Source organism: Thalassophryne amazonica, chromosome 16 (genome assembly GCF_902500255.1).
Source record: "Thalassophryne amazonica chromosome 16, fThaAma1.1, whole genome shotgun sequence".
Taxonomy (NCBI): domain Eukaryota; kingdom Metazoa; phylum Chordata; class Actinopteri; order Batrachoidiformes; family Batrachoididae; genus Thalassophryne; species Thalassophryne amazonica.
In genome coordinates, this window is record NC_047118.1 from 36,297,476 (window position 1) to 36,324,992 (window position 27,517).

General features: G+C 42.1%; 1 protein-coding gene across 2 annotated transcripts; it reads right to left on the reverse strand.

The window, feature by feature from the left end:
• Positions 1-27,445, reverse strand: znf653 (zinc finger protein 653). 2 transcript variants are annotated; one of them, XM_034190807.1, is made up of 10 exons: positions 27,086-27,445; positions 24,965-25,005; positions 19,600-19,911; positions 17,495-17,901; positions 15,952-16,129; positions 6,835-6,919; positions 6,392-6,509; positions 6,190-6,304; positions 1,229-1,328; positions 1-487 (listed from the first exon to the last, which is right to left on the reverse strand). In XM_034190807.1, exons 1-10 carry the CDS (start codon positions 27,373-27,375, stop codon positions 310-312), a joined length of 1,824 nt encoding a protein of 607 aa, XP_034046698.1. In that variant the 5' UTR covers positions 27,376-27,445; the 3' UTR covers positions 1-309. The 2 variants fall into 2 exon arrangements, with proteins under 2 accessions (XP_034046698.1, XP_034046697.1); XM_034190806.1 differs by having other exon boundaries at positions 17,495-18,009.
• Positions 27,446-27,517: the final 72 nt, after the last annotated feature.

Below are 27,517 nucleotides of genomic sequence, written 5' to 3' on the forward strand. Positions count from 1 at the left end.
ATATATATATACATACATATATATGTGTGTGTGTTCAAAACCCATATACGGGCTGTATAGTCTGAACCAGCTTGTGTCCTGCACAGCTGTTATCAGGGCTGACATTTGGGTTATCTCACATCAATATTAACCTGCCTGAATGAATATACTGTACCATCCTGGTTGGTGAGAAAAAAGATCACTGAAACACACACACACACACACACAAAAAAAGCCTGTTCACTTGAAGTCTTCCTCTGGTGTCCCAGGGCTGACCCACGTGTGTCCGTTGGTAACCTTAGTACCTACAGCATGTAGCGTCGGTATTCCTCACGTAGCCTGTGTGTCCGGGTGGCTCTTCAGCTTGTGGAATTTAACACTCTCCAACTTCTCAAACTTCTTTCCACAAAACTCACAGGTGAAGTTGTAGTGGGCTTCAGACGTGTGTTTCTTCATGTGCCAGTTCAGGGATGCACGCTGGCGACACTGGTACCCACAGATTTCACATCTACCAGATGACGTGGGAGAGAAGACACCACGGACAGAACATGTTAAGATGGGGAGGTGTTTTACAGTCAAGACCTTTAGTGGTCTGACAGTGACACAATTTCACTAATTTCCCCTTGGATTAATACAAATCATCACTTTTACAGCCAGTTTTCTTTAGACAAACCAGAAGTTGGATACATAAACGTTACCAAGTTGATGAATATGTGTTGGATTTCATTTACATCAACTGTTAAAAAATGCAAACAGTATGGCACGCAGTGGTGGGCACAGTTCCACTAATCCGCTAACCACTAATTAGCAAAGCTAACATTTTTGTTAGCGGATTAGCTTTTCAGATAACTCTGAAAACCATCAGTGGACCAAATAGCTTCCACTAAATTTATTTATAACTTTCAGTCGTCTCTTTTGCTGAGAGATGGTTGATCTTAGACAGAAGTGCTGGCTCGCTGTTGTTTGCGATTGCCTTTGAACTTACTCAGAAGTATCAGTAGCTGCCAGTGTACTGGAGTCAATACTAAAAGTTATCGGGTTACTTTTTGCTATACATTCCGCTAATTGTTTTTTAAGGGGTTTATCGGTTTAGCTTTATAAAAGTTAACTTTTCAGTTAGCAGATTAACGGTTATCGAAGCTAACTTTTTAGTTAGCTGTGCCCACCACTGATGGCACTGTATGGTAAACTGGTCTGGAGTAGGATACTAGTGAGCAGTTACAATTTGTTGTCACCATCAGTAACTTACTGTAGTGGCGTTTCTCCTGTGTGAGTTCGCCTGTGAACCTCCAAGTGATTTTTCCGTTTAAATGATTTCCCACATGTCTCACAGATGAAATCTCTGATGCCTGTTGGGAGAGATAAGAACACTGAACTGGGATGTTTTCTTCACTCTGTGTATGGACTAAGACATCAATGTTGAGCGGTGATGGTTCATTCATACTTGTTGAAAAACTGGTCTTTCTCACCTCAGGTCTTCAGATACACCAAACATTACACAGTTTCAATTTCTTCCTGCTCTACTCACGGCTAATTAGCCCCGTCAATCGAGACCTGAGAGATGCTGCACTTTACTAATCAGGTGTGGGTGAAGGAGGGGGAGATGGACATCATGCAGCACTGGGACTCCCTCAGGACCTGGTTGAGAATCACTGTTCCACAGGCTGAGACAGTCTGTGATGCATTCATGATGCTCCCCGGTGTGAGCAAATATGTGATACTTCCTCTATTCTGTGTCTGCTTTTGCTCAAGACCACAGAGAGCCATGCTGCCCTCTGGTGATTTAACTGAACAAAACTGCAAACTGTGACAAGATTCTTGTCTCCAAACTAATACATTCAGGCAAATGAAGGGCATCAGAGGGGTGATGCCCACCTTGCACACTCTGCATACCATCATATAAGCGTAAATTTGGTAAGATTGTAATTCACGTCGGCAGTAATGACACCCGGTTATGCCAATCGGAGGTCACTAAAATTAACATTGAATCGGTGTGTAACTTTGCAAAAACAATGTCGGACACTGTAGTTTTCTCTGGGCCCCTCCCCAATCAGACCGGGAGTGACATGTTTAGCCGCATGTTCTCCTTGAATTGCTGGCTGTCTGAGTGGTGTCCAAAAAATGAGGTGGGCTTCATAGATAACTGGCAAAGCTTCTGGGGAAAACCTGGTCTTGTTAGGAGAGACGGCATCCATCCCACTTTGGATGGAGCAGCTCTCATTTCTAGAAATCTGGCCAATTTTCTTAAATCCTCCAAACCGTGACTATCCAGGGTTGGGACCAGGAAGCAGAGTTGTAGTCTTACACACCTCTCTGCAGCTTCTCTCCCCCTGCCATCCCCTCATTACCCCATCCCCGTAGAGACGGTGCCTGCTCCCAGACCACCAATAACCAGCAAAAATCTATTTAAGCATAAAAATTCAAAAAGAAAAAATAATATAGCACCTTCAACTGCACCACAGACTAAAACAGTTAAATGTGGTCTATTAAACATTAGGTCTCTTTCTTCTAAGTCCCTGTTAATAAATTATATAATAATTGATCAACATATTGATTTATTCTGCCTTACAGAAACCTGGTTACAGCAGGATGAATATGTTAGTTTAAATGAGTCAACACCCCCGAGTCACACTAACTGCCAGAACGCTCGTAGCACGGGCCGAGGCGGAGGATTAGCAGCAATCTTCCATTCCAGCTTATTAATTAATCAAAAACCCAGACAGAGCTTTAATTCATTTGAAAGCTTGACTCTTAGTCTTGTCCATCCAAATTGGAAGTCCCAAAAACCAGTTTTGTTATTATCTATCGTCCACCTGGTTGTTACTGTGAGTTTCTCTGTGAATTTTCAGACCTTTTGTCTGACTTAGTGCTTAGCTCAGATAAGATAATTATAGTGGGCGATTTTAACATCCACACAGATGCTGAGAATGACAGCCTCAACACTGCATTTAATCTATTATTAGACTCAATTGGCTTTGCTCAAAATGTAAATGAGTCCACCCACCACTTTAATCATATCTTAGATCTTGTTCTGACTTATGGTATGGAAATTGAAGACTTAACAGTATTCCCTGAAAACTCCCTTCTGTCTGATCATTTCTTAATAACATTTACATTTACTCTGATGGACTACCCAGCAGTGGGGAATAAGTTTCATTACACTAGAGGTCTTTCAGAAAGCGCTGTAACTAGGTTTAAGGATATGATTCCTTCTTTATGTTCTCTAATGCCATATACCAACACAGTGCAGAGTAGCTACCTAAACTCTGTAAGTGAGATAGAGTATCTCGTCAATAGTTTTACATCCTCATTGAAGACAACTTTGGATACTGTAGCTCCTCTGAAAAAGAGAGCTTTAAATCAGAAGTGCCTGACTCCGTGGTATAACTCAATCTCGCAGCTTAAAGCAGATAACCCGTAAGTTGGAGAGGAAATGGCGTCTCACTAATTTAGAAGATCTTCACTTAGCCTGGAAAAAGAGTCTGTTGCTCTATAAAAAAGCCCTCCGTAAAGCTAGGACATCTTACTACTCATCACTAATTGAAGAAAATAAGAACAACCCCAGGTTCCTTTTCAGCACTGTAGCCAGGCTGACAAAGAGTCAGAGCTCTATTGAGCCGAGTATTCCTTTAACTTTAACTAGTAATGACTTCATGACTTTCTTTGCTAATAAAATTTTAACTATTAGAGAAAAAATTACTCATAACCATCCCAAAGACGTATCGTTATCTTTGGCTGCTTTCAGTGATGCCGGTATTTGGTTTTAGACTTTCTCTCAGATTGTTCTGTCTGAGTTATTTCCATTAGTTACTTCATCCAAACCATCAACATGTCTATTAGACCCCATTCCTACCAGGCTGCTCAAGGAAGCCCTACCATTATTTAATGCTTCAATCTTAAATATGATCAATCTATCTTTATTAGTTGGCTATGTACCACAGGCTTTTAAGGTGGCAGTAATTAAACCATTACTTAAAAAGCCATCACTTTACCCAGCTATCTTAGATAATTATAGGCCAATCTCCAACCTTCCTTTTCTCTCAAAAATTCTTGAAAGGGTAGTTGTAAAACAGCTAACTGATCATCTGCAGAGGAATGGTCTATTTGAAGAGTTTCAGTCAGGTTTTAGAATTCATCATAGTACAGAAACAGCATTAGTGAAGGTTACAAATGATCTTCTTATGGCCTCAGACAGTGGACTCATCTCTGTGCTTGTTCTGTTAGACCTCAGTGCTGCTTTTGATACTGTTGACCATAAAATTTTATTACAGAGATTAGAGCATGCCATAGGTATTAAAGGCACTGCGCTGCGGTGGTTTGAATCATATTTATCTAATAGATTACAATTTGTTCATGTAAATGGGGAATCTTCTTCACAGACTAAGGTTAATTATGGAGTTCCACAAGGTTCTGTGCTAGGACCAATTTTATTCACTTTATACATGCTTCCCTTAGGCAGTATTATTAGACGGCATTGCTTAAATTTTCATTGTTACGCAGATGATACCCAGCTTTATCTATCCATGAAGCCAGAGGACACACACCAATTAGCTAAACTGCAGGATTGTCTTACAGACAAACACATGGATGACCTCTAATTTCCTGCTTTTAAACTCAGATAAAACAAGTTATTGTACTTGGCCCCACAAATCTTAGAAACATGGTGTCTAACCAGATCCTTACTCTGGATGGCATTACCCTGACCTCTAGTAATACTGTGAGAAATCTTGGAGTCATTTTTGATCAGGATATGTCATTCAAAGCGCATATTAAACAAATATGTAGGACTGCTTTTTTGCATTTGCGCAATATCTCTAAAATGAGAAAGATCTTGTCTCAGAGTGATGCTGAAAAACTAATTCATGCATTTATTTCCTCTAGGCTGGACTATTGTAATTCATTATTATCAGGTTGTCCTAAAAGTTCCCTGAAAAGCCTTCAGTTAATTCAAAATGCTGCAGCTAGAGTACTGACGGGGACTAGAAGGAGAGAGCATATCTCACCCATATTGGCCTCTCTTCATTGGCTTCCTGTTAATTCTAGAATAGAATTTAAAATTCTTCTTCTTACTTATAAGGTTTTGAATAATCAGGTCCCATCTTATCTTAGGGACCTCATAGTACCATATCACCCCAATAGAGCGCTTCGCTCTCAGACTGCAGGCTTACTTGTAGTTCCTAGGGTTTGTAAGAGTAGAATGGGAGGCAGAGCCTTCAGCTTTCAGGCTCCTCTCCTGTGGAACCAGCTCCCAATTCGGATCAGGGAGACAGACACCCTCTCTACTTTTAAGATTAGGCTTAAAACTTTCCTTTTTGCTAAAGCTTATAGTTAGGGCTGGATCAGGTGACCCTGAACCATCCCTTAGTTATGCTGCTATAGACTTAGACTGCTGGGGGGTTCCCATGATGCACTGAGTGTTTCTTTCTCTTTTGCTCTGTATGCACCACTCTGCATTTAATCATTAGTGATTGATCTCTGCTCCCCTCCACAGCATGTCTTTTTCCTGGTTCTCTCCCTCAGCCCCAACCAGTCCCAGCAGAAGACTGCCCCTCCCTGAGCCTGGTTCTGCTGGAGGTTTCTTCCTGTTAAAAGGGAGTTTTTCCTTCCCACTGTCGCCAAGTGCTTGCTCACAGGGGGGTCGTTTTGACCATTGGGGTTTTTACATAATTATTGTATGGCCTTGCCTTACAATATAAAGTGCCTTGGGGCAACTGTTTGTTGTGATTTGGCGCTATATAAATAAAATTGATTGAATTGATTGATTGATATAAATGAATAAGCTACACAAATGTCTGTAATGGTGTTTTTGACAATGTATGATTTCATCACATCTTATGACTTCTGTGTGACTTCATTATGAAATCATTCACACCAATGAATCACAAATGCTTTAGTGGTTAATATATACTATCATCTATCTAGGCTTCTTGGTTGTTGAGATATATATATATATATATATATATATATATATATATATAAAGTTTTTTGGACAATGTTTTCCTTGACTTTTGACCAAACTACTCCAAAATCTAATCATCTCTAGATGTCTATCAAAGTAATATTCCCACCATGTTTGAAGGAAACCTGCGCAACCAGTTTTGAGTTTTCTTGTCCATAGACACACATGCACCAGCAAAAACAATACCCTGCTATCACCACTTCACCGACACGCATGGTAATAAGATTTTTGCCAATGAAAATGTGGCACACCTGAATGGATGATCATATGTCGATGCAGGTGGTTTGACAAGTAGAACTTTTTTCCACAGCCTGGATGGGGGCAAACTTTTGTTCGACCTTTCCTGTGAACCAGGTTCACATGATTCTACATGGAGCGAGAAAATGGAACTTTCAGAATCAGCAAATCCAACAATCTAAAATCCAGTGTAGCCTGAATAAAAAATGGCCTTACTTGAAAGCTGCTAATAGCTACATAGACTTGAGTGCAGCCTTCATAGGGACAGTGAAACATCTTGAGCATTCCATCAGCTTCGACGACTGGGCCTCGCCTGTTTCTTTTCAACCGGATGCTGCAAGCACAGACACTGCTGGCTGAGTTCAAACTAATAACACTACAGTAATTGCAGAGACGATGAATTACTGTCGCTAGCAAATACCGAGTCCTCAATACAGTCAAAACGTCTCTGCAGAAACACATCATTCATCAAATACAAGGGTGCCCAAATCTAGTCCTGGAAGTCAAGTGCTTAATTCTGGTATTTCCCAGCTCTGGACTGAGCACACCCAACTGAGTAAATTAGCTGTGGGTGGAGCACGGCGAGTTTGAAAACATACAGTCAGGTGTGCTCCAGGAGCAGGGTTGGACACTCCTGATCATATGAATGAGCCACAAACCTGCTCAGACTCCTCTGCAGCTTTCTGTCACGACTCATGTCCACAGGGTCAGCAGTTGGTTTCAGCAGCTGTTTGTTACTCAAACCTGCAGAGAAAACAGTCTCACAACCTATGAACCTCAATTTTCTTGAAAACACTGCATTAAAAAAAAAAAAGCCCTGACATTACATTCATCATCAGCATAAATCATGGATGGCTTTTCTTGAAACAACTTAAAATGTCCAAAAATGGAAATACTTTGCTATTTTTACAAGTATTTACAGTTGTCAGGTTCCTGGTTTTTTTTGGGTTGTGTTTGTATTCTCTGTCTCTTGTTCTCTCTCTGTTCTCTCCTTCTGCTTGGGTTTTCTCTGTCTTGTTTCTTGCCTTTCTCTCCTGGTTCTTGGTGGTGGGTGTCTCTCTCTCTCTCTCTCTCTCTGTCTGGCCACACCCTGGTTCTGGGAGTTTCTCCACACACCTGTTCTGAGTTTGCAGTTAATCAACAGGTGCTTTATAAGCCTCACAGTTTGTTTCTGTCCTTTGCCAGATCGATGTGCCTTGTGCCTCTTTCCAGCTCAGTTCCTTGTGTTTTTGCCTTGATTGCTTCATCGTGTTTTTGATTACCTGCCTGTCTACCTCCACCACGCCTAAGCCTGATGATTTTGTTACTGTTGCTTCTTTTGGACTGCTTATCTGTGTACCGACCTCTGCTACCGAACCAAGTAAATGCTTTTACTCCACTGAGCTGTGTACTCGCGTCCTGCATTTGTGTCCAGCCTGCTTCACCAGCCAACTCTGATAGATCAATCTGGCCAACTATGGACACAGCAGACGCAGGCGCTTTCCAGCGGGCGGTACACCACCACAGCCAGCAGCTAGCTCAACAGGAGGACCAGCTTGCCACCCTGAACACTGGTATTAGCACACTAGCAAAGTGACAAGACACCTTCATGGCCTCTGTGAGTTCTCTGATGGAGCAACTACTGTTAACCGTGAAACATCAGGCTATGACCGATGCGGTTCCTGTCACCTCACCATGTCTGGGACCGTCAGCAGCCCCGCCGGCTTCCATACCCGTCTCTGACGTCTGTAATCAACTCTCCCGACCTGAGCAGTTCTCCGGAGAGTCAGGGGATGTGAAGCCCTTTATTACACAGTGTGAGTTACATTTCGAATTGATGTCACCAATGTTTCCGTCTGAAAGGGCGAAGATAGCATTTGTGATCACTCACTTGACTGGCCGGACAGCAGCGTGGGCTACGGCTGAGTGGAGCCGCAATTCGCCATCTTGCTCTTCCCTCGCAGCCTTCACCAACTCACTGCAGCAGGTATTCCAACACACCTCTCTGGGGCGCGAGGCGGCGTGCTCGTTGATGAAGCTACAGCAAGGCAATCGCCGGGTGGCCGACTATGCCATAGATTTTCGTATTTTGGCCACAAAGAGTGAATGGAATCATGCGGTGTTCCACGATGTGTTTTTCCATGGCCTGAATGACAGCATCCAAAGTCTGCTCATAGCGGTGGATCTGCCCGAAAATCCTGACGACCTCATCGCACTGGCGATCCGAACCGATCGTCGCTTATCGGACCAACCTCGCCAGGACTGCCATCATCCCGCTCCAAGGGCTGCCTCCATGGCCTACCGGTCATCTACCTCCAGTTACACAGGAAGCCGCACCTCTTCCGGTGCTCTTTCCAATGAAGAACGAGAGCGACGCCGTGTGGAGAGACTCTGTTATTACTGTGGTCAATCAGGTCATGTTCTCTCACTTTGTCCTGTAAGGGGTGCCCCCGTGCGGCCGAGATCAGTAGTGCGGGTGAGTCAGAGCTCAATCACTCCTTCCTCACAAGATGCTCTTATTGCAGAATTTAAGTCTGACCATGTTATCTTGTCCAACCCGTGTTTATTGATTCCGGAGCTGATTCTAATCTTATGTTGTCATCTCTTGCCAGGTCTCTCAGCCTTAAATTGCACCGGCTTTCACGGCCTTTGGAAGTGCATGCCGTGGTTGGCCGAGAGCTGGGCCAAATTGAATTTCGCACGCAATCTGTTAGTATGACCATCCCTGAAAATCATACTGAACAAATTAGCTTCCACATATTTGATAAAATGACTCACTCGGTTATACTGGGGCATCCCTGGCTTCAATGCCATAAGCCACGTCTTGATTGGTCTCGGGGAAAAATTGAGTCATGGGGACCTGCATGTAATGATTCCTGTCTGACAATGTCCGTTGTACCTTCAAGGGTAATAAGGTCAGATCTCGAGGGGGTCCCATCTTGTTATCATGATCTCGCTGAAGTCTTTAGCAAAACTAAGGCTAAGGCATTTCCATCCCACCGCGAGTATGACTGTGCTATTGACCTTCTTCCGGGGACTACGCCACCCCGGGGAAAGTTGTTCTCACTGTCTGCACCAGAGCATCTAGCTATGAACACCTATATTCAGGAGTCACTCGCGGCCGGGTTGATACGTCCTTCGTCTTCACCCGCAGGGGCAGGATTCTTCTTCGTAGAGAAGATAGATAAGACCCTTCACCCTTGTATTGATTATCGAGGACTTAATGACATCACGATCAAAAATCGGTACCCTTTACCACTTATTTCCTCTGCTTTCGAATTTTTAGAAGGAGCCAAGGGTTTTATACTCAACAAAAATATAAACGCAACACTTTTGGTTTTGCTCCCATTTTGTATGAGATGAACTCAAAGATCTAAAACATTTTCCACATACACAGTATCACCATTTCCCTCAAATATTGTTCACAAACCAGTCTAAATCTGTGATAGTGAGCACTTCTCCTTTGCTGAGATAATCCATCCCACCTCACAGGTGTGCCATACCAAGATGCTGATTAGACACCATGATTAGTGCACAGGTGTGCCGTAGACTGCCCACAATAAAAGGCCACTCTGAAAGGTGCAGTTTTGTTTTATTGGGGGGATACCAGTCAGTATCTGGTGTGACCACCATTTGCCTCATGCAGTGCAACACATCTCCTTCGCATCATCCGTAAAGAGAACACCTCTCCAACGTGCCAAACGCCAGTGAATGTGAGCATTTGCCCACTCAGGTCGGTTACGACGACGAACTGGAGTCAGGTCGAGACCCCGATGAGGACGACGAGCATGCAGATGAGCTTCCCTGAGACGGTTTCTGACAGTTTGTGCAGAAATTCTTTGGTTATGCAAACCGATTGTTCCAGCAGCTGTCCGAGTGGCTGGTCTCAGACAATCTTGGAGGTGAACATGCTGGATGTGGAGGTCCTGGGCTGGTGTGGTTACACGTGGTCTGCGGTTGTGAGGCTGGTTGGATGTACTGCCAAATTCTCTGAAACGCCTTTGGAGACGGCTTATGGTAGAGACATGAACATTCAATACACGAGCAACAGCTCTGGTTGACATTCCTGCTGTCAGCATGCCAATTGCACGCTCCCTCAAATCTTGCGACATCTGTGGCATTGTGCTGTGTGATAAAAGTGCACCTTTCAAAGTGGCCTTTTATTGTGGGCAGTCTAAGGCACACCTGTGCACTAATCATGGTGTCTAATCAGCATCTTGGTATGGCACACCTGTGAGGTGGGATGGATTATCTCAGCAAAGGAGAAGTGCTCACTATCACAGATTTAGACTGGTTTGTGAACAATATTTGAGGGAAATGGTGATACTGTGTATGTGGAAAATGTTTTAGATCTTTGAGTTCATCTCATACAAAATGGGAGCAAAACCAAAAGTGTTGCGTTTATATTTTTGTTGAGTGTACAAAGTTAGATTCACGGAACGCATATCACCTGGTACGCATCCGACCGGGGGACGAATGGAAGACCGCCTTTAATACACCCACAGGCCACTGAGTACCTTGTAATGCCGTTTGGTCTTACTAACGCCCCTGCTGTGTTCCAAAGTCTCGTAAATGACGTACTGCGCGAGTACCTTAACAAATGTGTCTTTGTTTATCTCGATGACATACTCATTTACTCACCTGATCTGGAAACTCACACCCAGCAGGTCCGGACCATTCTTCAAACTCTTCTGCAAAACGGTCTTTTTGTCAAAGCCGAAAAATGCGAATTCCACCGTTCCACAGTATCATTCTTGGGATTCATAATTTCTGAGGGGAAGATCCAGGTGGATCCTGCTAAGGTTACGGCGGTTCAAGATTGGGTGGTTCCGAGTTGCCGTAAGGACGTCCAGAGGTTCCTTGGTTTCGCCAACTTCTATCATAAGTTTATCCGTAACTTCAGTACCATCGCAACTCCTCTACATAATGCTACCTCCTCGCAATGGTCTTTTGTATGGACCCCAGAATGTGAGGAGGCATTCCACAACCTAAAGCATCGTTTTACAACAGCCCCAGTGTTACTCCTCCCTGACCCCGCACGGCAGTTTGTGGTCGAAGTCGATGCATCTGCCAGTGGAATTGGGGCTGTTCTCTCTCAAACAAAGCCCAGCGACAATAAATTGCATCCCTGTGCATTTCTGTCCAAAAAAAAAAAAACTCTGCTGCAGAAAGAAATTACAGCATCGGAGATCACAAACTGCTAGCGGTCAAAGTGGCCTTGGAGGAGTGGCGCCATTGGTTGGAGGGGGCACAGCTGCCTTTCCTAGTTTGGACCGACCATAAAAATTTAGCTCATCTCCGCACAGCGAAACGGCTTAACGCTCGACAGTCCAGGTGGGCCATATTCTTCAGCCGGTTCAATTTCGTGTTATCTTATCGTCCAGGGTCTAAGAATGGGAAGCCAGATGCTCTTTCCCGTCTTGGTGGCTCTTCTGATTCCACGCCTAATCCAGAAGCTATCCTTCCTGAAACCTGTTTTGTGTCAGCACTTACCTGGGATGTTGAAGCGAAAGTAAGGGCAGCGCTAGTTAATACTCCAGTTCCCTCAGACTGTCCCTCTGGCAAATTATTAGTTCCGACCCCTCTTAGGGGTGAGGTAATCCGTTGGGGACATGATAGTTGATTCTCATGTCATTCAGGTATCCAGAGAACCATGTTTATGTTAAAGCAGAGATTTTGGTGGCCGCACATGTTAACTGATGTCCAAGAATATGTTAATGCTTGCTCTGTTTGTGGTATGCATAAATCCTCCACTCGCCCTCCTGCGGGTGCTCTGTTACTTCTGCCCATTCCTGTCTGACCATGGACACATATCTCTGTTGACTTTGTGACTGGGTTGCCGGTTTCAAGAGGCAACTCGGTAATTATGACTGTTGTGGATCGTCTGTCCAAAATGGTACATTTTGTACCTTTGCCTAGGCTCCCCTCAGCCAAGGAAACGGCTGAGGCTCTGTTAACTCATGTCTTTAGGCTTCACGGGTTGCCGCAGGATACTGTCTCTGATCAGGGTCCTCAGTTTGTTTCACAATTTTGGAGTGAGTTCTGCCGTCTTCTCGGGGTCACATCCAGCCTCACGTCCGGTTACCATCCCCAAGCTAATGGTCAAACAGAACACCTCAACCAGGAACTTGAAAATGGTCCATGAATCCTAGCCTCCCAATGTCCTGCCTCTTGGTCCTCTCAGTTACCATGGACAGAACAAGGTCCATGAGGGTTCACCCTACTTTACACCTGTTCTGAGTTTGCAGTTAATCACCCAGGTGCTTTATAAGCCTCACAGTTTGTCTCTGTCCTTCGCCAGATCGATGTGCCTTGTGCCTCTTTCCAGCTCAGTTCCTTGTGTTTTTGCCTTGATTGCTTCGTCGTGTTTTTGATTACCTGCCTGTGTACCTCGACCATGCCTAAGCCTGATGATTTTATTACTGTTGCTTCTTTTGGACTGCTTATCTGTGTACCGACCTCTGCTACCGAACCAAGTAAATGCTTTTACTCCACTGAGCTGTGTACTCGCGTCCTGCATTTGTGTCCAGCCTGCTTCACCAGCCAACTCTGATAACAGTAACTCTAGAGTTTTAACATTCCAAGTCAAATCTGACCCATATTATTAGTCCCTCCCCAGATTTCTTGATGGTACCCTGAAAGCTGTCAGGGATCACATTGGTGGAGCCAGTTTTCACGGGTGAAAGTATTTTATCTCCAGCGGCATGCTGAATATATCCAGAGGAACTGCAGTTCAGGACTAGATGGAAATTCTAGACCAGTGGTGTCCAAAGTATTCCAAAAAGGGCAGAGAGGGTGCAGGTTTTCATCGCAGCCACTTACTCCAGCAGGTGATTTCACTGATGAGCTCATCCCATCTGTTCAAAGTGATGTTAACCAGTGAAATCAAAGAAAACAAAGAAAACCTGCAAAGAAAACCTGCACTCTCTTGGCCCTTTTTGGAATACTTTGGACACCACTGTTCTAGACTGAACAAGACCCTGAGAAAGCAGGTCGTAATAACACTGTGGGTAGAACAGGCGGCATTTGTTAGAGGAACATGTGAGCAGGTGACACACTATCTGTGGTTTAGTGACTCTTTCTGGCTCCTACTCTGTTCAATCCTTGCACAGACTAAATGTGGCTTAAACTTGTGGAGTCCAGCAACTAGGGTACCTTTGTTGCTGAGGAAAGGTTTACTGATGTTGACTCTCCAGATGCTACTGTGATCTTTGGGGGGAAAAAACAAACAAAAAACCCCCCCACAAAAATCAGTAGATGATGCTGTTGTAGCACTTGAGAAGCTTAGTAATGGGTCTCCATCATATATGCATCTGTATGTGGCAAAAGTGTTTAATTTGTTGGGAGATTCACTTTCTGTATCCCATCAGTGACATTCATGTCTGTGGGACAGCAGCCTCTGAGATCGAGAGAAACCTGGGAAGAGGTTATGAAGCCATGAGGCTCCTGGACAGAGTTGTTTGGAGAAGATGAAGGTTCAATTGTTTAGGGTCCTAGTGCTGACAGACTTGGAGACTTGGACTCTAACCGGTGACCCAAAGTCATGACTGGATGTCTTTAGTATTGGGTCTCTTCAGTGGAATTATTGGAATGAATTTGTGTCAAACCAACGGTTACTTATGAAGACATTTGTCACACTGGCCTGACCATAATCCAGCATGCAGGTGCTGTGGACCCCAGAAACTGGAAAAAGCCGAAGGCATGCCCGGAGCCCAGATGCCACATACTGCAGGAGACAGTTGGCTACTTTTGGGAGGTGAGGAAGGACTGGTCGTCTCCCATTGTGGTCCCATGCGGCTCTCCCGGTGGAGCCGCATGGCGCAAAGCAACGCCGTGATGAAGCCTCACAGGACATGTTGGGGCATGTTCAGCTCATGCACAATTTCTCGGATAATCACATGACTGAAAAGCAACCGACAGTCGTCTGAAAGCCGTCCTGTGAGACCAACACAGAGGTGGTTTTGTGCCGCATCATGAACGGTTCCGTGGCGCATCCCTCCGCTTTTCTTTCCATGAAAAAAACTCCTGTAACAGTGGAATGTGCCGAAAAAGTGCTGATGTCCACGCCTTCTGCCTTTTTGTGAAAGTCAGACGACGTCCCGGATCAACAAAGCCTTCACATTGGAAATGATCTGGTTGTTTCAGCGGGGTTTGAGCCTGTTGATCGGCGCTCGGAGCGCGGCGCGCTCTCAGCAGTTGTGGGCGGTCTTTAAACCGGCTGGAGCACTCCTTAATCTGTGTAATCCCCATAAAATCGTCCCTGAAAGCCATATTAATTTTCCGAACGGTGTCCACCTGGAGGTCTCTCACAGTTTCTGGAAAAAAATTGATGCAGCAAAGCTCCAAATCGTTCAGACATTTATTTGCAATAAAAAACGACGAGAGGGGTGGACCACTGCTCACACAAAGCCTGCTCACAGGGGAATGACGCAACCGACAGGTGTGAAAAAACTCACGCATGCGCACGAAGGTTCAAGCTTGGCTGATGCAATCACACGTGATTCAAATCCATGATTCTTGAAAAAAATAAAAAGGTCGGATACTTTTCTAACAGACCTCGTATATATATACTCAACAAAAATATAAACGCAACACTTTTGGTTTTGCTCCCATTTTGTATGAGATGAACTCAAAGATCTAAAACTTTTTCCACATACACAATATCACCATTTCCCTCAAATATTGTTCACAAACCAGTCTAAATCTGTGATAGTGAGCACTTCTCCTTTGCTGAGATAATCCATCCCACCTCACAGGTGTGCCATACCAAGATGCTGATTAGACACCATGATTAGTGCACAGGTGTGCCTTAGACTGCCCACAATAAAAGGCCACTCTGAAAGGTGCAGTTTTGTTTTATTGGGGGGGGGATACCAGTCAGTATCTGGTGTGACCACCATTTGCCTCATGCAGTGCAACACATCTCTTTCGCATCATCCGTGAAGAGAACACCTCTCCAACGTGCCAAACGCCAGCGAATGTGAGCATTTGCCCACTCAAGTCGGTTACGACAACGAACTGGAGTCAGGTCGAGACCCCGATGAGGACGACGAGCATGCAGATGAGCTTCCCTGAGACGGTTTCTGACAGTTTGTGCAGAAATTCTTTGGTTATGCAAACCGATTGTTTCAGCAGCTGTCCGAGTGGCTGGTCTCAGACGATCTTGGAGGTGAACATGCTGGATGTGGAGGTCCTGGGCTGGTGTGGTTACACGTGGTCTGCGGTTGTGAGGCTGGTTGGATGTACTGTCAAATTCTCTGAAACGACTTTGGAGACGGCTTATGGTAGAGACATGAACATTCAATACACGAGCAACAGCTCTGGTTGACATTCCTGCTGTCAGCATGCCAACTGCACGCTCCCTCAAATCTTGCGACATCTGTGGCATTGTGCTGTGTGATAAAACTGCACCTTTCAGAGTGGCCTTTTATTGTGGACAGTCTAAGGCACAGCTGTGCACTAATCATGGTGTCTAATCAGCATCTTGGTATGGCACACCTGTGAGGTGGGATGGATTATCTCAGCAAAGGAGAAGTGCTCACTATCACAGATTTAGACTGGATTGTGAACAATATTTGAGAGAAATGGTGATATTGTGTATGTGGAAAAAGTTTTCGATCTTTGAGTTCATCTCATACAAAATGGGAGCAAAACCAAAAGTGTTGCGTTTATATTTTTGCTGAGTGTACATGTGTGTGTGTGTGTGTGTATATATAAATATATATTTACACACACACACTTAAGTAATTAAGACAAATATCCACATAAATTTGCTGTCAAATCTGCATGTATTGCACCTGTGACAGTGTCTTCATCCTCTGCTGTTCTCGGGTTGGAGTCAGACAGGCAGGCCTGACTGCAGTTGACACCCCCGATGACGGTACATGTGACTTCCTCCACATTTCCGCTTCCCACACTGAGCTGGATGCTGTCCGATGCCAGAGCTTCACAGCTGGTGCCGGTGATTATAATTAACTAGTAATGATATAAAAAAAACTTTAAATATTCACATTGATAAAACAAAAGGCATATAAATTACATAAGTGCTCGCCCATTTTTAGATCCCTGATTAGCATATCAAATATATCTTTCAAACAATCTTGAAGACGAAATATCAAGCTTTGACAGGTCAGATGAAGTCTAGCACCAAGTAGCTGGTGTAGCGTGTTGCCAAATCCACCACGCTATGGAAAACCCTCGGGTCCTGGAGAGCAACCACTCAGGCAGACAACTGGTCCATCCTCATCTGTGTCTGACTGTGCCAAATGAAAGATAATACAAAGGGAGACTAAGATGACAAGTTGTCTCTTGCATTGTGAGGGAACACCAGCCACAACTTTGTGGCCATGTGGGGCATTACTTTGAACATGATCCAGTGCGGGTGTGCCTCAGTGTTGAGGTCACCAGTTGCTGAAGAAAGCCAAAGGCACACCCACATTTCACCTGGCTGCAGCACATGGATGGTTACTTTTGCGAGATGGGAAGGGACCAATTGTCTGCCTAGGTGCTTGCCATTGAACATGCTGCTAGACCTGACCTGATGTAAATTAAGTCCAAGACACGTTTAATGACTGGTTAAGGCAATATTTTTATTGTTCAATATCTTGAGCTAAAGCTAAAAGCCAATACTACAAGCTCATCTTGATTGCTTGTTTTCAGCTCCATTGTGGTGGACAGAGGCAACATTATAAAAACTGTTCACTGTCCAAATACTTAATCTGACCTTACAGTTTATGATGATATGACAAGTAGTAAGCCAGATCCTGTGCCCCAATCTTCAGGAACATCTGCAGTTTTGTGAGGAAGGGGATCTAGCTTCCTACTTGTGTATTGACTGCAGCATCTGTAGAGTACAACATTCTCAAGTAATGGCTGTTGGAAGAAAAACCATCACTTTAACCTCTTTAATATGAAAATATATGCAACAAACGAGTCTCAAATCCCATCCGACCAACCCTGCTTCTGGAGATGACCTATCCTGCAACTTTTCCATGTGTACCTGCTGCAACCCCTTAGCTGATTTCTCTATTCTGCTGTATCCTAGCTCTTGATTGGCTGTGTACACCTGTCTTAGTTAATTAGCAGTGGGTGGAGAGCTAGAAAACATGCAGGGCAGGTGATCGCCAAGAAGAGGGTTGGTGACACCTGATCCAGAAGACAGGGTGTACCGAGTAGTAGGACACATTAAAAACAAAAACCCAATACTAACTACTGAGACAAACAACAATGCACCCTTGATGGACATATTGTACTGTGCAGGGTACACAAAGTTCCCACAGTCTACAGAAAAGTACAGAAAGTTAGACGTTGCAACTTTCGGCACGAAACTCAGTTTCTTACCTGTGATCCTTGCAAACCCGCCCTCTGGTTGGGAATTTCACAGCTGGTCACCACTGTGGGCAGTACATCAAACATCTCTCCCTGCTCTGGCACCTGCATGGGCGGCGGGACGGACATCTCCATCTGAGAGCCAAGAGCGAGTGAGCCGCTTAGCCTCTGTGACAGCACGGAGTCCTCATCTGCTTTATCAGCTGAGGGAGTGGCCACTGGACCACATGTGTAACCATCTGGTACTGTTGTGGCCCCTTCATCCCCATGCTTCACTGTCTCCTTTCTTTCTTCTCCATCCTGACCTTGCTGTAGACCTTCAGCTGCCTCCTCTGAAGCGGCGGATTCTCCTGCAGGCTGAAACACTGACCCCATTTCTATCTCCATCTCCCAGATGGATTGACCTGCCAGTGTAGCATCTGTGGAAGGAGCATCCAGACTTGGCTGGTGGATTACAGCAGCACCCTCCTCTAAGGGGCTCACAGCCATATACTCTACTGGAGCTACGGTCACATTTTCATAAAGATCTAAAAAAAAATCCATAGTAAATAATATTATCATCATCAAATACACAAGTTTAACTTTTACAACCTAACTCATGTTAGCAAACTGTAACGTAATTAAATGTTTCAACAAACATTTTGATGATCAATTAATCATTTTGAGTCATTTCAAAAAATGCAAATTTGCTAATTTAAGGCTTATGTTACTAGTTTCTTTACTCCTGTCTGGAAGTAAACTGAATATCTTTGGGCTGCAGACAAAACAAGACATTTGAGGGCATGATCCTGGACTCTGGAAAAGATTGAGATTTTTCACCATTTTTTGGACCTGACAACTAATTGAATAATCTGTAATTTATTTTCTTGATGAACGGAGGATGAAAACAATGATTAGCTGCAACTGTGATAACTGCTTCATTTACAAGAAATCCTTTTATGAATAAGCAACAGTGGCCTTAATGGCCACCAAGAACCTGCAGTGGATTACAGTATAGTGCAGTACGAGTACCACCAGTCCTTTGAAATATTACATAATATCACCAGCAATATATGTTGTAAAGAACCATAAAGCTCGTGAACATGTAAATAACTACATTATGCACTGTTAAAGTTTGGAAAAACATGGTTTGAGTTATTTAGTGACTACAGGGCACCTATCAATGCACATGTACGTATGTTCTGATCAAAGAGATTTTTCTCATGTGACACAGTTGTCAAAAGCAAGTTGAGCATTCAGAGGCTTGATGGCTCACAATATTTAATGCAGACTGAGGTTGCAAAAAAATTAGCTTGTTATCAGCTCAATACGCTCCTAACAGTTCTGCTTGTAACCACGTAGAAGCTTCACTGATAGTCAGTGGTGGGCACAGTTCCGCTAACTGCTAATTAGCAAGGCTAATGTTTTCACTGGCGAATCAGCTTTTCAGCTAATTTTGAAAACCATCAACGGACCAATTAGCTTCTGCTAAATTTAGTTCCGTTAACTTTCAGTCCACCAAAATTTTTGGGTTTTTTTGCTGGTAAAGTGAGTAAATTTAATGTTCAAAAATGTTTGTAAACCCTAAAATCATACATGTTAGTTCCAGTTTATGAATGCAGAGAGCTAGCTAACAAGTCAAAGCACACAAACACTGGTAAAAAGGCAAGAAAGTTACAGTGGACAAAAGCGGTACATAAGCAGCTCAAAATTTATTTTTCATGCATTTGTTTTGTGTTTGTGAACACAATACGTATGAGCTGGAGCTTTGTTAATGGTTTCTAAATCTATAATATAGAGATAAATTGTGACTTCTAATACTGCGATTTACTGCTTTTCGAAAAGATGATGAAAGTGTTTGGGTTTTTATTTTTTGCGTGTTCGTTTTGTGTTTGTGCTCGTCTTTGAATTTACCCAGCAGGCCCTGCAGCGCCTAAACTCGAAACTGGCTTATCAGTAGCCAACAGTGTACTGAGTCAATACTAAAAGTTAGCGGCTAGTGGTTGGCGTTAACAGCCGCTAAATTTATCAGTTTAGCGTTTTTAGTTAGCGGTTTAATGGTTATTGAAGCTAACTTTTTGGCTAGCTGTGCCCACCACTGCTGACAGTATTTTGCTGATTACAAATATCAAGTGCACCTTTGAGCTGTTGGTGACCAGCTTCCTCCTCCCTCCTCTTCCTGCTCACTTTATTCACCGGCACCTCTGCTGCTGTTTCTACGTCTGTGTTCTCGTTGGCTCTGTCCTGGTGTTCACAATCGTTTGCCTCCCTCTGTGGTGAGAAAAGGTACTGCACAAACGAGTGGCTGGAGTGGCACTCCCAGATAGCAGCTGTGGAGCAGCCGGGCCGGGGCTCCAGGGTTCGGAGCTGAGGCTCATGAGCACACGAGCGGGAGTGCTCCTGGTACCAACACACCAGGCTCTGGAGGCTGGACGCACATGACCTCCGACCTGTAAAACAACAACAACAACAGGTGAGTGAATTGGTTTTCAAAACAACAAGCAAAATCTCAGACTACACAAGGAACAAATCTGAATCCATCTCATGTCATTCTTCAGGCTTTTGGAAAAACACTGAACAGACTTTGAAGCACAATTTCTGCAAAGCAGAGCTCCGATTATAAGTGAACATTCAATTAGTTTGTATCATTTTTGATGATGATGAATACTTTATTGAGCAAGTTAAAAACATTTATACATTGCGCACATTCATCTTTGAAAATCCGTACATTACTCAAAGGGAGTAGAATGAAGTAAAACTTATATTTTGTACCCCCTTTCACATGTTTTATTTTCGACTACGCAGACAAGAATAAATAAAAAAATTTTGAGATCATATATACCTATATAAACACACACCTTGCATTATACATATCAACATGTATTTACATAAATACACTACCTCTATACACAAATACCCCTGCATACACCAATACACACACTAGATTCAATGAGATTTGACAGTATAACACTTTTAACCCACATACATGCACCCATGGGCACCCAGCCCATGCATGCATGCATGCACATTTACCTATATTCGATTAAACTTGATGATATATATATATATTTTTTTTTCCCACACACATGTATCATGGGCAACTCGTGTGCATTCCCATACGTTCGTCATGCCCAAATAATATAACAGTTTAGATCCACAAACATGCACACCTGTATGTATACTAAGAATTATGTTATTCAGTTTCATATTTTTTTTAATATTTTGAGTTTTAAATTTCTTTTGAATTGATGTACTGTAGTACACACTTTGATGTCCTCAGTTAGATTATTCCATAAATCCACCCCATGTCTCGTAAGGCACATTTGTTTCATTGTTGTACGAGCATACTGTTTTTTTAAATTATATTTCCTTTTTAGATTGTAATCTCCCTCTCTTTCACTAAACAATTTTTGGAGGTTATCTGATAGTAGGTTTTGTTTCACTTTAAAAATAATTTGTAAAGTTTTAAATTCTGCAAGATCTCTAAATTTTAGTATTTTGGATTGTAAAAACACTGTACTCGTATGATCTCTGAAGCCTACATTATGGATGATTCTTATTGCCCTTTTCTGTAACTTAAAAAGTGTGTCTACATTACTTTTATATGTATTACCCCATACCTCAATGCCATAGCTAATATATGGTAATATTAATGTGCAATAAATAATATATAAGGACTCCTGATCTAAGAAATGTTTGGCTTTCCCCATTATGGAAATACTTCTGGCCATTTTGGATTGTATGCTAGCAATGTGGGGTTTCCAGCACATCCTGTGATCAATTATTATTCCTAAAAATCTATGTTGGTTAACCCTTTCAATAGGAACCATGTCAATTTTAAGATTTACTTTTGTTTTCATTTCTCGGTTTCCAAAGAGCATTAATTTTGTCTTTGAAATATTAAGTGACAATTTATTACTATCAAACCAATTTTTTAATTTAATAATTTCTATTTGCATTTCGATCACAAGTTGTTCCAGGTTTTCCCCAGAACATACTATCGTTGTGTCATCAGCAAAGAGGATAAATTTCAGTTTTTCAGAGATGAATTGCAAGTCATTAATATAAATTAAAAAAGTTTAGGTCCTAAAACGGACCCTTGTGGAACTCCACAATGTATCTGTTTAAACAAAGATTTATATTCTCCTATTTGTACATATTGTTGCCTGTTGTTTAAATAAGATTGGAGCCAATTTAGTGCAATACCCCTTATGCCAATTTTTTCCAATTTACGTAATAATATGTTGTGGTTAATAGTATCAAACGCCTTTTTTAAGTCAATGAAGATCGCCATTGTATGTTTCTTTTTATCAATATCATTTGTTATTTATTCCACTAAATCAATTAAAGCTAAAGTTGTTGATCTATTTTTTCTGAAACCATACTGGTTATCATTTAATATCTTGAACTTTTCAATGTACTGATCTAACCGAACTGTATATAGTTTTTCTAAAATTTTTGAGAATTGAGATAACACAGATATAGGTCTATAATTTGAGAATAGATACTTATCTCCACTTTTATATATAGGTGTAATTTTGGCAATCTTCATTTGACTTGGAAACTCTCCATTAATAAAAAATAAGTTATAGATATGACTTAGAGGTTTTGCAATTTCATTAATGACTTGTTTAATTATTGTAGTGTCCAACTTATTGCAATCTACTGATTTTTTTTTTGCCTTCAATTCATTAACAGTGTTTATTATTTCCATTTCGTCTGTTGCTGATAGAAAGAATTAATTTGAGTTTACTTGTTCAGTACCTATTTCTGAGGCTGAATATGGCATTTTTATTTCAGCTGCCAATTCTGGCCCTATATTGACAAAATAATGATTAAATGCATTTACTAGCTCTTCGTTGTTATAGATCTTTTTATCACTGTCAATGAAATAGTCCGGCAAGGTACTACAGTTCTCCTTTTTCCTGATGACACTATTTATTACATTCCAGAGACCTTTAATATTTCCCTTGTTTTGTTCTAGTTGTGTTTTATAATACATCTTTTTACAATTTCTTAATACACATGTCAACTTATTTTTATATATTTTATATTTATTTTCTGTTTCGATTGTTCTTTCTTTAATAAATACCCTGTATAGCCAGTTTTTCTTTTTACAGGCATTAATTAAACTGCTTGTCATCCATGGGTTGGTTTTAGCTTGTTGTTTGATTTGGATTGATTTCACAGGGCAACATTGACCATAGAGAGTCAAAACTTTATTCAAAAAAAGTGTTATAAGCCGAGTTAACCTCAGTTTCATCTAATATTACTTTCCAGTCTTGTTTTAATAGACTTTGTTTGAATATCATTATTGATTAATTTGTTTTTACTCTTATGAAATTAGTCATCTTAATATTTTTCTTGGCTTTCCTATAGTTATAACTTATTTTCATAGTTAAAAATACTGGTAAGTGGTCACTTATATCGTTTATTAATATGCCACTGGAAATGTCATTGTTTAATATGTTAGTGAAAATATTATCAATTAGTGATGAACTCTGTGCAGTGATTCTGGTTGGTTTAGTTATTTTTGGATGGAATGACAAGCTATACATAGTGTCTATAAAATTTTCCACAGGTTTATGTGTACTCATTTTTAATAAATCTATGTTAAAATCCCCACATATAAAAACATCTTTATGTTCCATTTTCGTATACAAGTTATGCATTAGTTCCGTAAACATTTCAATACTTGATCCAGGAGATCTGTAAACACACGTAATCAATATATTTTTTCTGTTTTCCATTATTAATTCAATTGTTATACACTCCATAATATCATCAATAGCCAATGTCATGTTGTCAATCTGTTTTGCATGTAAGTTTTTATCCACATATAATGCCACACCACCTCCATTTTTTTTGTTTCTGCTCTGTGCAAACATCTCAATCTTCTAACATAAAGTTGTTTGTTTCATCATTTTTTTATCCAAGTTTATGAAATTGCTAATACATTAAACAAAGTACCCAATTGGTTCAAGTAATCTTTTATCTTTTCAAAATTTGCATGAAGGCTGCGACTATTGAAGTGGACAATTGACAACATCTCATTAGGTTTATTCTGAGTTGGTATTTGCTGGTCTTGATAATACATGCAGTCATCATTTATGACATTATAAAAGTTTATATCCGGGTCAACTTCATCTATAACATGTTGCATTTTAGATTCACTACATTCAAAAGTTTTAAATTGCATTTCTTGGTTTTGTACTTTCATTGTCCTCTATAGGCAGGGAATTGTTAATGTTTAATTTGTCATTTTGAATTGAAGGTAAAACTATCTAGATTTTTTATTTATATTTCATTTTTCAATTGTATTTGTTCAGTTCATGTTCTTCTTTGATGCATAGTACCTTAGCTTCTTCTGGTGTACCTAATAGTTTTATGTAAACTCTGCAGTTAGAGGTCCATGTTCCTTGGATTTTGTTTTGTTTCTTTAGTAGACGGGCTTTTCTAGCTATATCTGCATTTTTTTTGGTCAGATGATCGTTTATAAACAGAATAGCTTCAGAATTCTTATTTATTTACTTGTGATGATTGAACAAAATGAAAAACTAAGACATCGTGTTGGTTTTAGAAAATTGAGATAGTTTATGATACTTTTTTTTGGCAATCAGTCAATGGAACAAGAAAAATTCAGGCCACTTCAACGTCCACTAAATTCCATGATTCTGTAAAGGTGAATTCTCTGCACCTCTGTAATTTTTGTCATGGTCATCCATATCTGGACTTGTGTTTGCTCTGTTTGACATGCCAACATGGTCTGTGGAAGAGGTGATCAGAGATGGGGGTGTGGCAGGCAGCTCCTTTTCACTTATCTTCCTTAAACTCAAACTCAAAGCAAATCTCTACAACTTGATATAAATGAATTAAAACTAGAAAAGACAAGATGATGGGTTGCATAAGTAATGGAATGCTTTGGTATAATACCTGTAAATAATCATTTTTATTGCCAGTTTTCTTCAGACAAGTCAGGGGGTGGATACATGTACATTTCCAAGTCACTGAATATGTCTTGGACTTTATTTACATCAGTCATGAAGAAATACAAACAGTATGGCACTCTGTGGTAAATCTGTGTGGAGTAGACAGTTCTCAAAAACTGAGTGACTGTGCAAGAAGGAAAAGAGTGAGAAAAGCCACCAAGAAACCCAGACAACCCAGAAGTTACAGGCTTCTGTGGCTGTGATTGGAGCAGTTGTGAACAGCACATATTTTGCATTTTGCATCCCGAGTTATACAGCTTCATGATGAAGTGGAGCAAAGAAGAATTTTCTTTTACCAAAACAGATCAAATCTAGGCTTACATCTCAGATGTACCTTCTGGCATATTGTAGCTGAACTTTCAGGTCTTCTTTTTAAGAAAATCAATATTTCCAGTATTTCCGGTGCTGGAAAAACAGACAGGGTCTAATTGTTCCGGCATGCTGCAACGACAGTCACCCCAACACCAAAAACCTACCAGTTTCTCTGAAGTTTTTGCATTGTTACAACACTCACCTTTTTCTTCTTCTGCTTGAACTTCGGGGGAAATCTTCTTCCTGATAAACATAACCACGTTTGAAGAATGAGTTGCTAATTTCAGAAGAAAACCCCATGTGTTCAAAAACTACAAATGCTAATGTACAACAATGATGCTGACTGGAACTTCCCACTTGTCCTAGGGTCCACTAGTCCTAGTATTAAGGAGAAGTTGTTTTTACATTTATGGTAGGTTATATGATGCACTAAAGTAGGTTAAGTAATGTTACAAAAGCATGACAATTAAACAAAAAAACATTTAATTATGGCGAATTACCATTATTTGTTGATTTTCAATTCAATTATAGACAACAGTACAATTATAGGTGATAAATGGTGTATGTCAACAAAATCATGTGTTTTATTTTTGTAATTTGAACAAAACTGGATCTGGTTTGTTAGCCATTTGAAAGTATTACAGTTTTTTGTGAACTTTGAAATCAGATTGGGGTTGTAATATACACCATCAAATTACACTGTTGAACACGATTTTTCTTGCATGGAGTTTTTCCCAACAGATTTTGGGTCATTTGGGGGAGCTGATCCTGAACCTGGTGTTAGTTTTTGCCAATCACATCATGTTTTTAAGATATGAAAACATATTTTTGTATCAAGCAGTGAAGCAGTCTCGCACACCTCTTCAGTGCCATAAACGATATTATGGCTCTTGTTCACATTTCATGAACGTGGTATAAAAACTATGCTTTTGAAGCTGCTTTTGTGCATGATTAGTGGTGTCAAACTCGTGATTGAACGAGCAACTTTTGCATAATCCATCAATACGGAACATGCAGATTCCAAAAAAAAAAAAAAGAAAAAGTGACGTGATAGAGGAAATCTGAGCTCAGATTTAGATTCAGCACCCCCAAATTACCCTAAATTATTTCTCAAAGTACATACAAGAAAAAAAATGTGCTTTTTTTTTTTTGCTTTGTTTTGTTTTGCTAACCAATGTAATCTAAAGAGATTAGGACAAGTGGATCCTCGGACCAGTGGAACATATGACCAGTGGACCCTAGGACTGGTGGGCCCTAGGACCAGTGGAACATATGACCAGTGGACCCTAGGACTGGTGGGCCCTAGGACCGGTGGAACATATGACCAGTGGACCCTAGGACTGGTGGAACATATGACCAGTGGACCCTAGGACCAGTGGGCTCTAGGACCGGTGGAACATATGACCAGTGGACCCTAGGACTGGTGGACCATATGACCAGTGGACCCTAGGACCAGTGGACCATATGACCAGCGGACCCTAGGACCAGTGGAACATATGACCAGTGGACCCTAGCACCAGTGGACCTTAGGACCGGTGGAACATATGACCAGTGGGCCCTAGGACTGGTGGAACATATGACCAGTGGACCTTAGGACTGGTGGAACATATGACCAGTGGACCTTAGGACCGGTGGAACATATGACCAGTGGACCTTAGGACTGGTGGAACATATGACCAGTGGTCCCTAGGACCAGTGGACCTTAGGACCGGTGGAACATATGACCAGTGGATCCTAGGACCGGTGGAACATATGGCCAGTAGGCCCTAGGACCAGTGGAACATATGGCCAGTAGGCCCTAGGACCGGTTGAACATATGGCCAGTAGGCCCTAGGACCGGTTGAACATATGGCCAGTAGGCCCTAGGACCGGTTGAACATATGGCCAGTAGGCCCTAGGACCGGTTGAACATATGGCCAGTAGGCCCTAGGACCGGTTGAACATATGGCCAGTAGGCCCTAGGACCAGTGGAACATATGGCCAGTAGGCCCTAGGACCGGTTGAACATATAGGCCAGTAGGCCCTAGGACCGGTGGAACATATGACCATTGGACACTAGGACCAGTGGACCTTAGGAACGGTGGACACTAGAACCAGTGGCCTCTAGTACAAGTGGACCCTAGTACTGGTGGACTTGAGAACCAGTGGCCTCTAGTACCGGTGGACTTGAGAACCAGTGGCCTCTAGTACCAGTGGACCCTACAAGTGGATCCTAGGACCAGTGGACCCTAGTACCCTCCCTGGCACTGACAGGACGGCAGGAGGAAAACAGCACATGTCCGTTTGTGATAATAACATAGAAACTTGTACAGAGTAGGTGTACCCGCAGTATTTTTGCTGGTATTTGTTTCCGTAGGTGGAGTTGAGCAGGATGAGGTACTCCGCCAGTCCAGCGTCACTCAGGCTGGTCCGTCTGCGGAGCTCCGTCCACAGCTTGTGGGACTCTCCCAGGTACACCCTCCTCACGTCGTACTTCTTCCGGGACTCCAGTCTTCTCTGGGCTCGGTCGGAGTCCGTGAGCCTCGGTCGTCCTCTGCACCGCCTCAGACCGTCTTTCACCTCGTCCCCAGAGCGCTTATTATCCGGTGGAAGCTCTGACAGCTTATGCGCCATCTTGGCAACAACAGCTGACGCTGCGTGTGCGTCAACAGTGTTGCCAGATGTCGAGTGATAAACAAGCAACATTTTCAGAAAACATGGACAAAGGAAACACAAACAACCTCAGTTTAATACATCTAGAGACTGTGTGTAGACT

Excerpts from the sequence above, each read along its gene's own strand:
- znf653 (XM_034190806.1), bottom strand. The coding sequence starts at position 27,375 with ATGGCGCATAAGCTGTCAGAGCTTCCACCGGATAATAAGCGCTCTGGG. Across the intron at positions 6,510-6,834 it reads CTGCAGAGGAGTCTGAGCAG|CATCCGGTTGAAAAGAAACA; the intron begins GTTTGTGGCTCA and ends CTGTGCTTGCAG. Across the intron at positions 488-1,228 it reads ACAGGAGAAACGCCACTACA|ATGTGAAATCTGTGGGTACC; the intron begins GTAAGTTACTGA and ends GTCATCTGGTAG.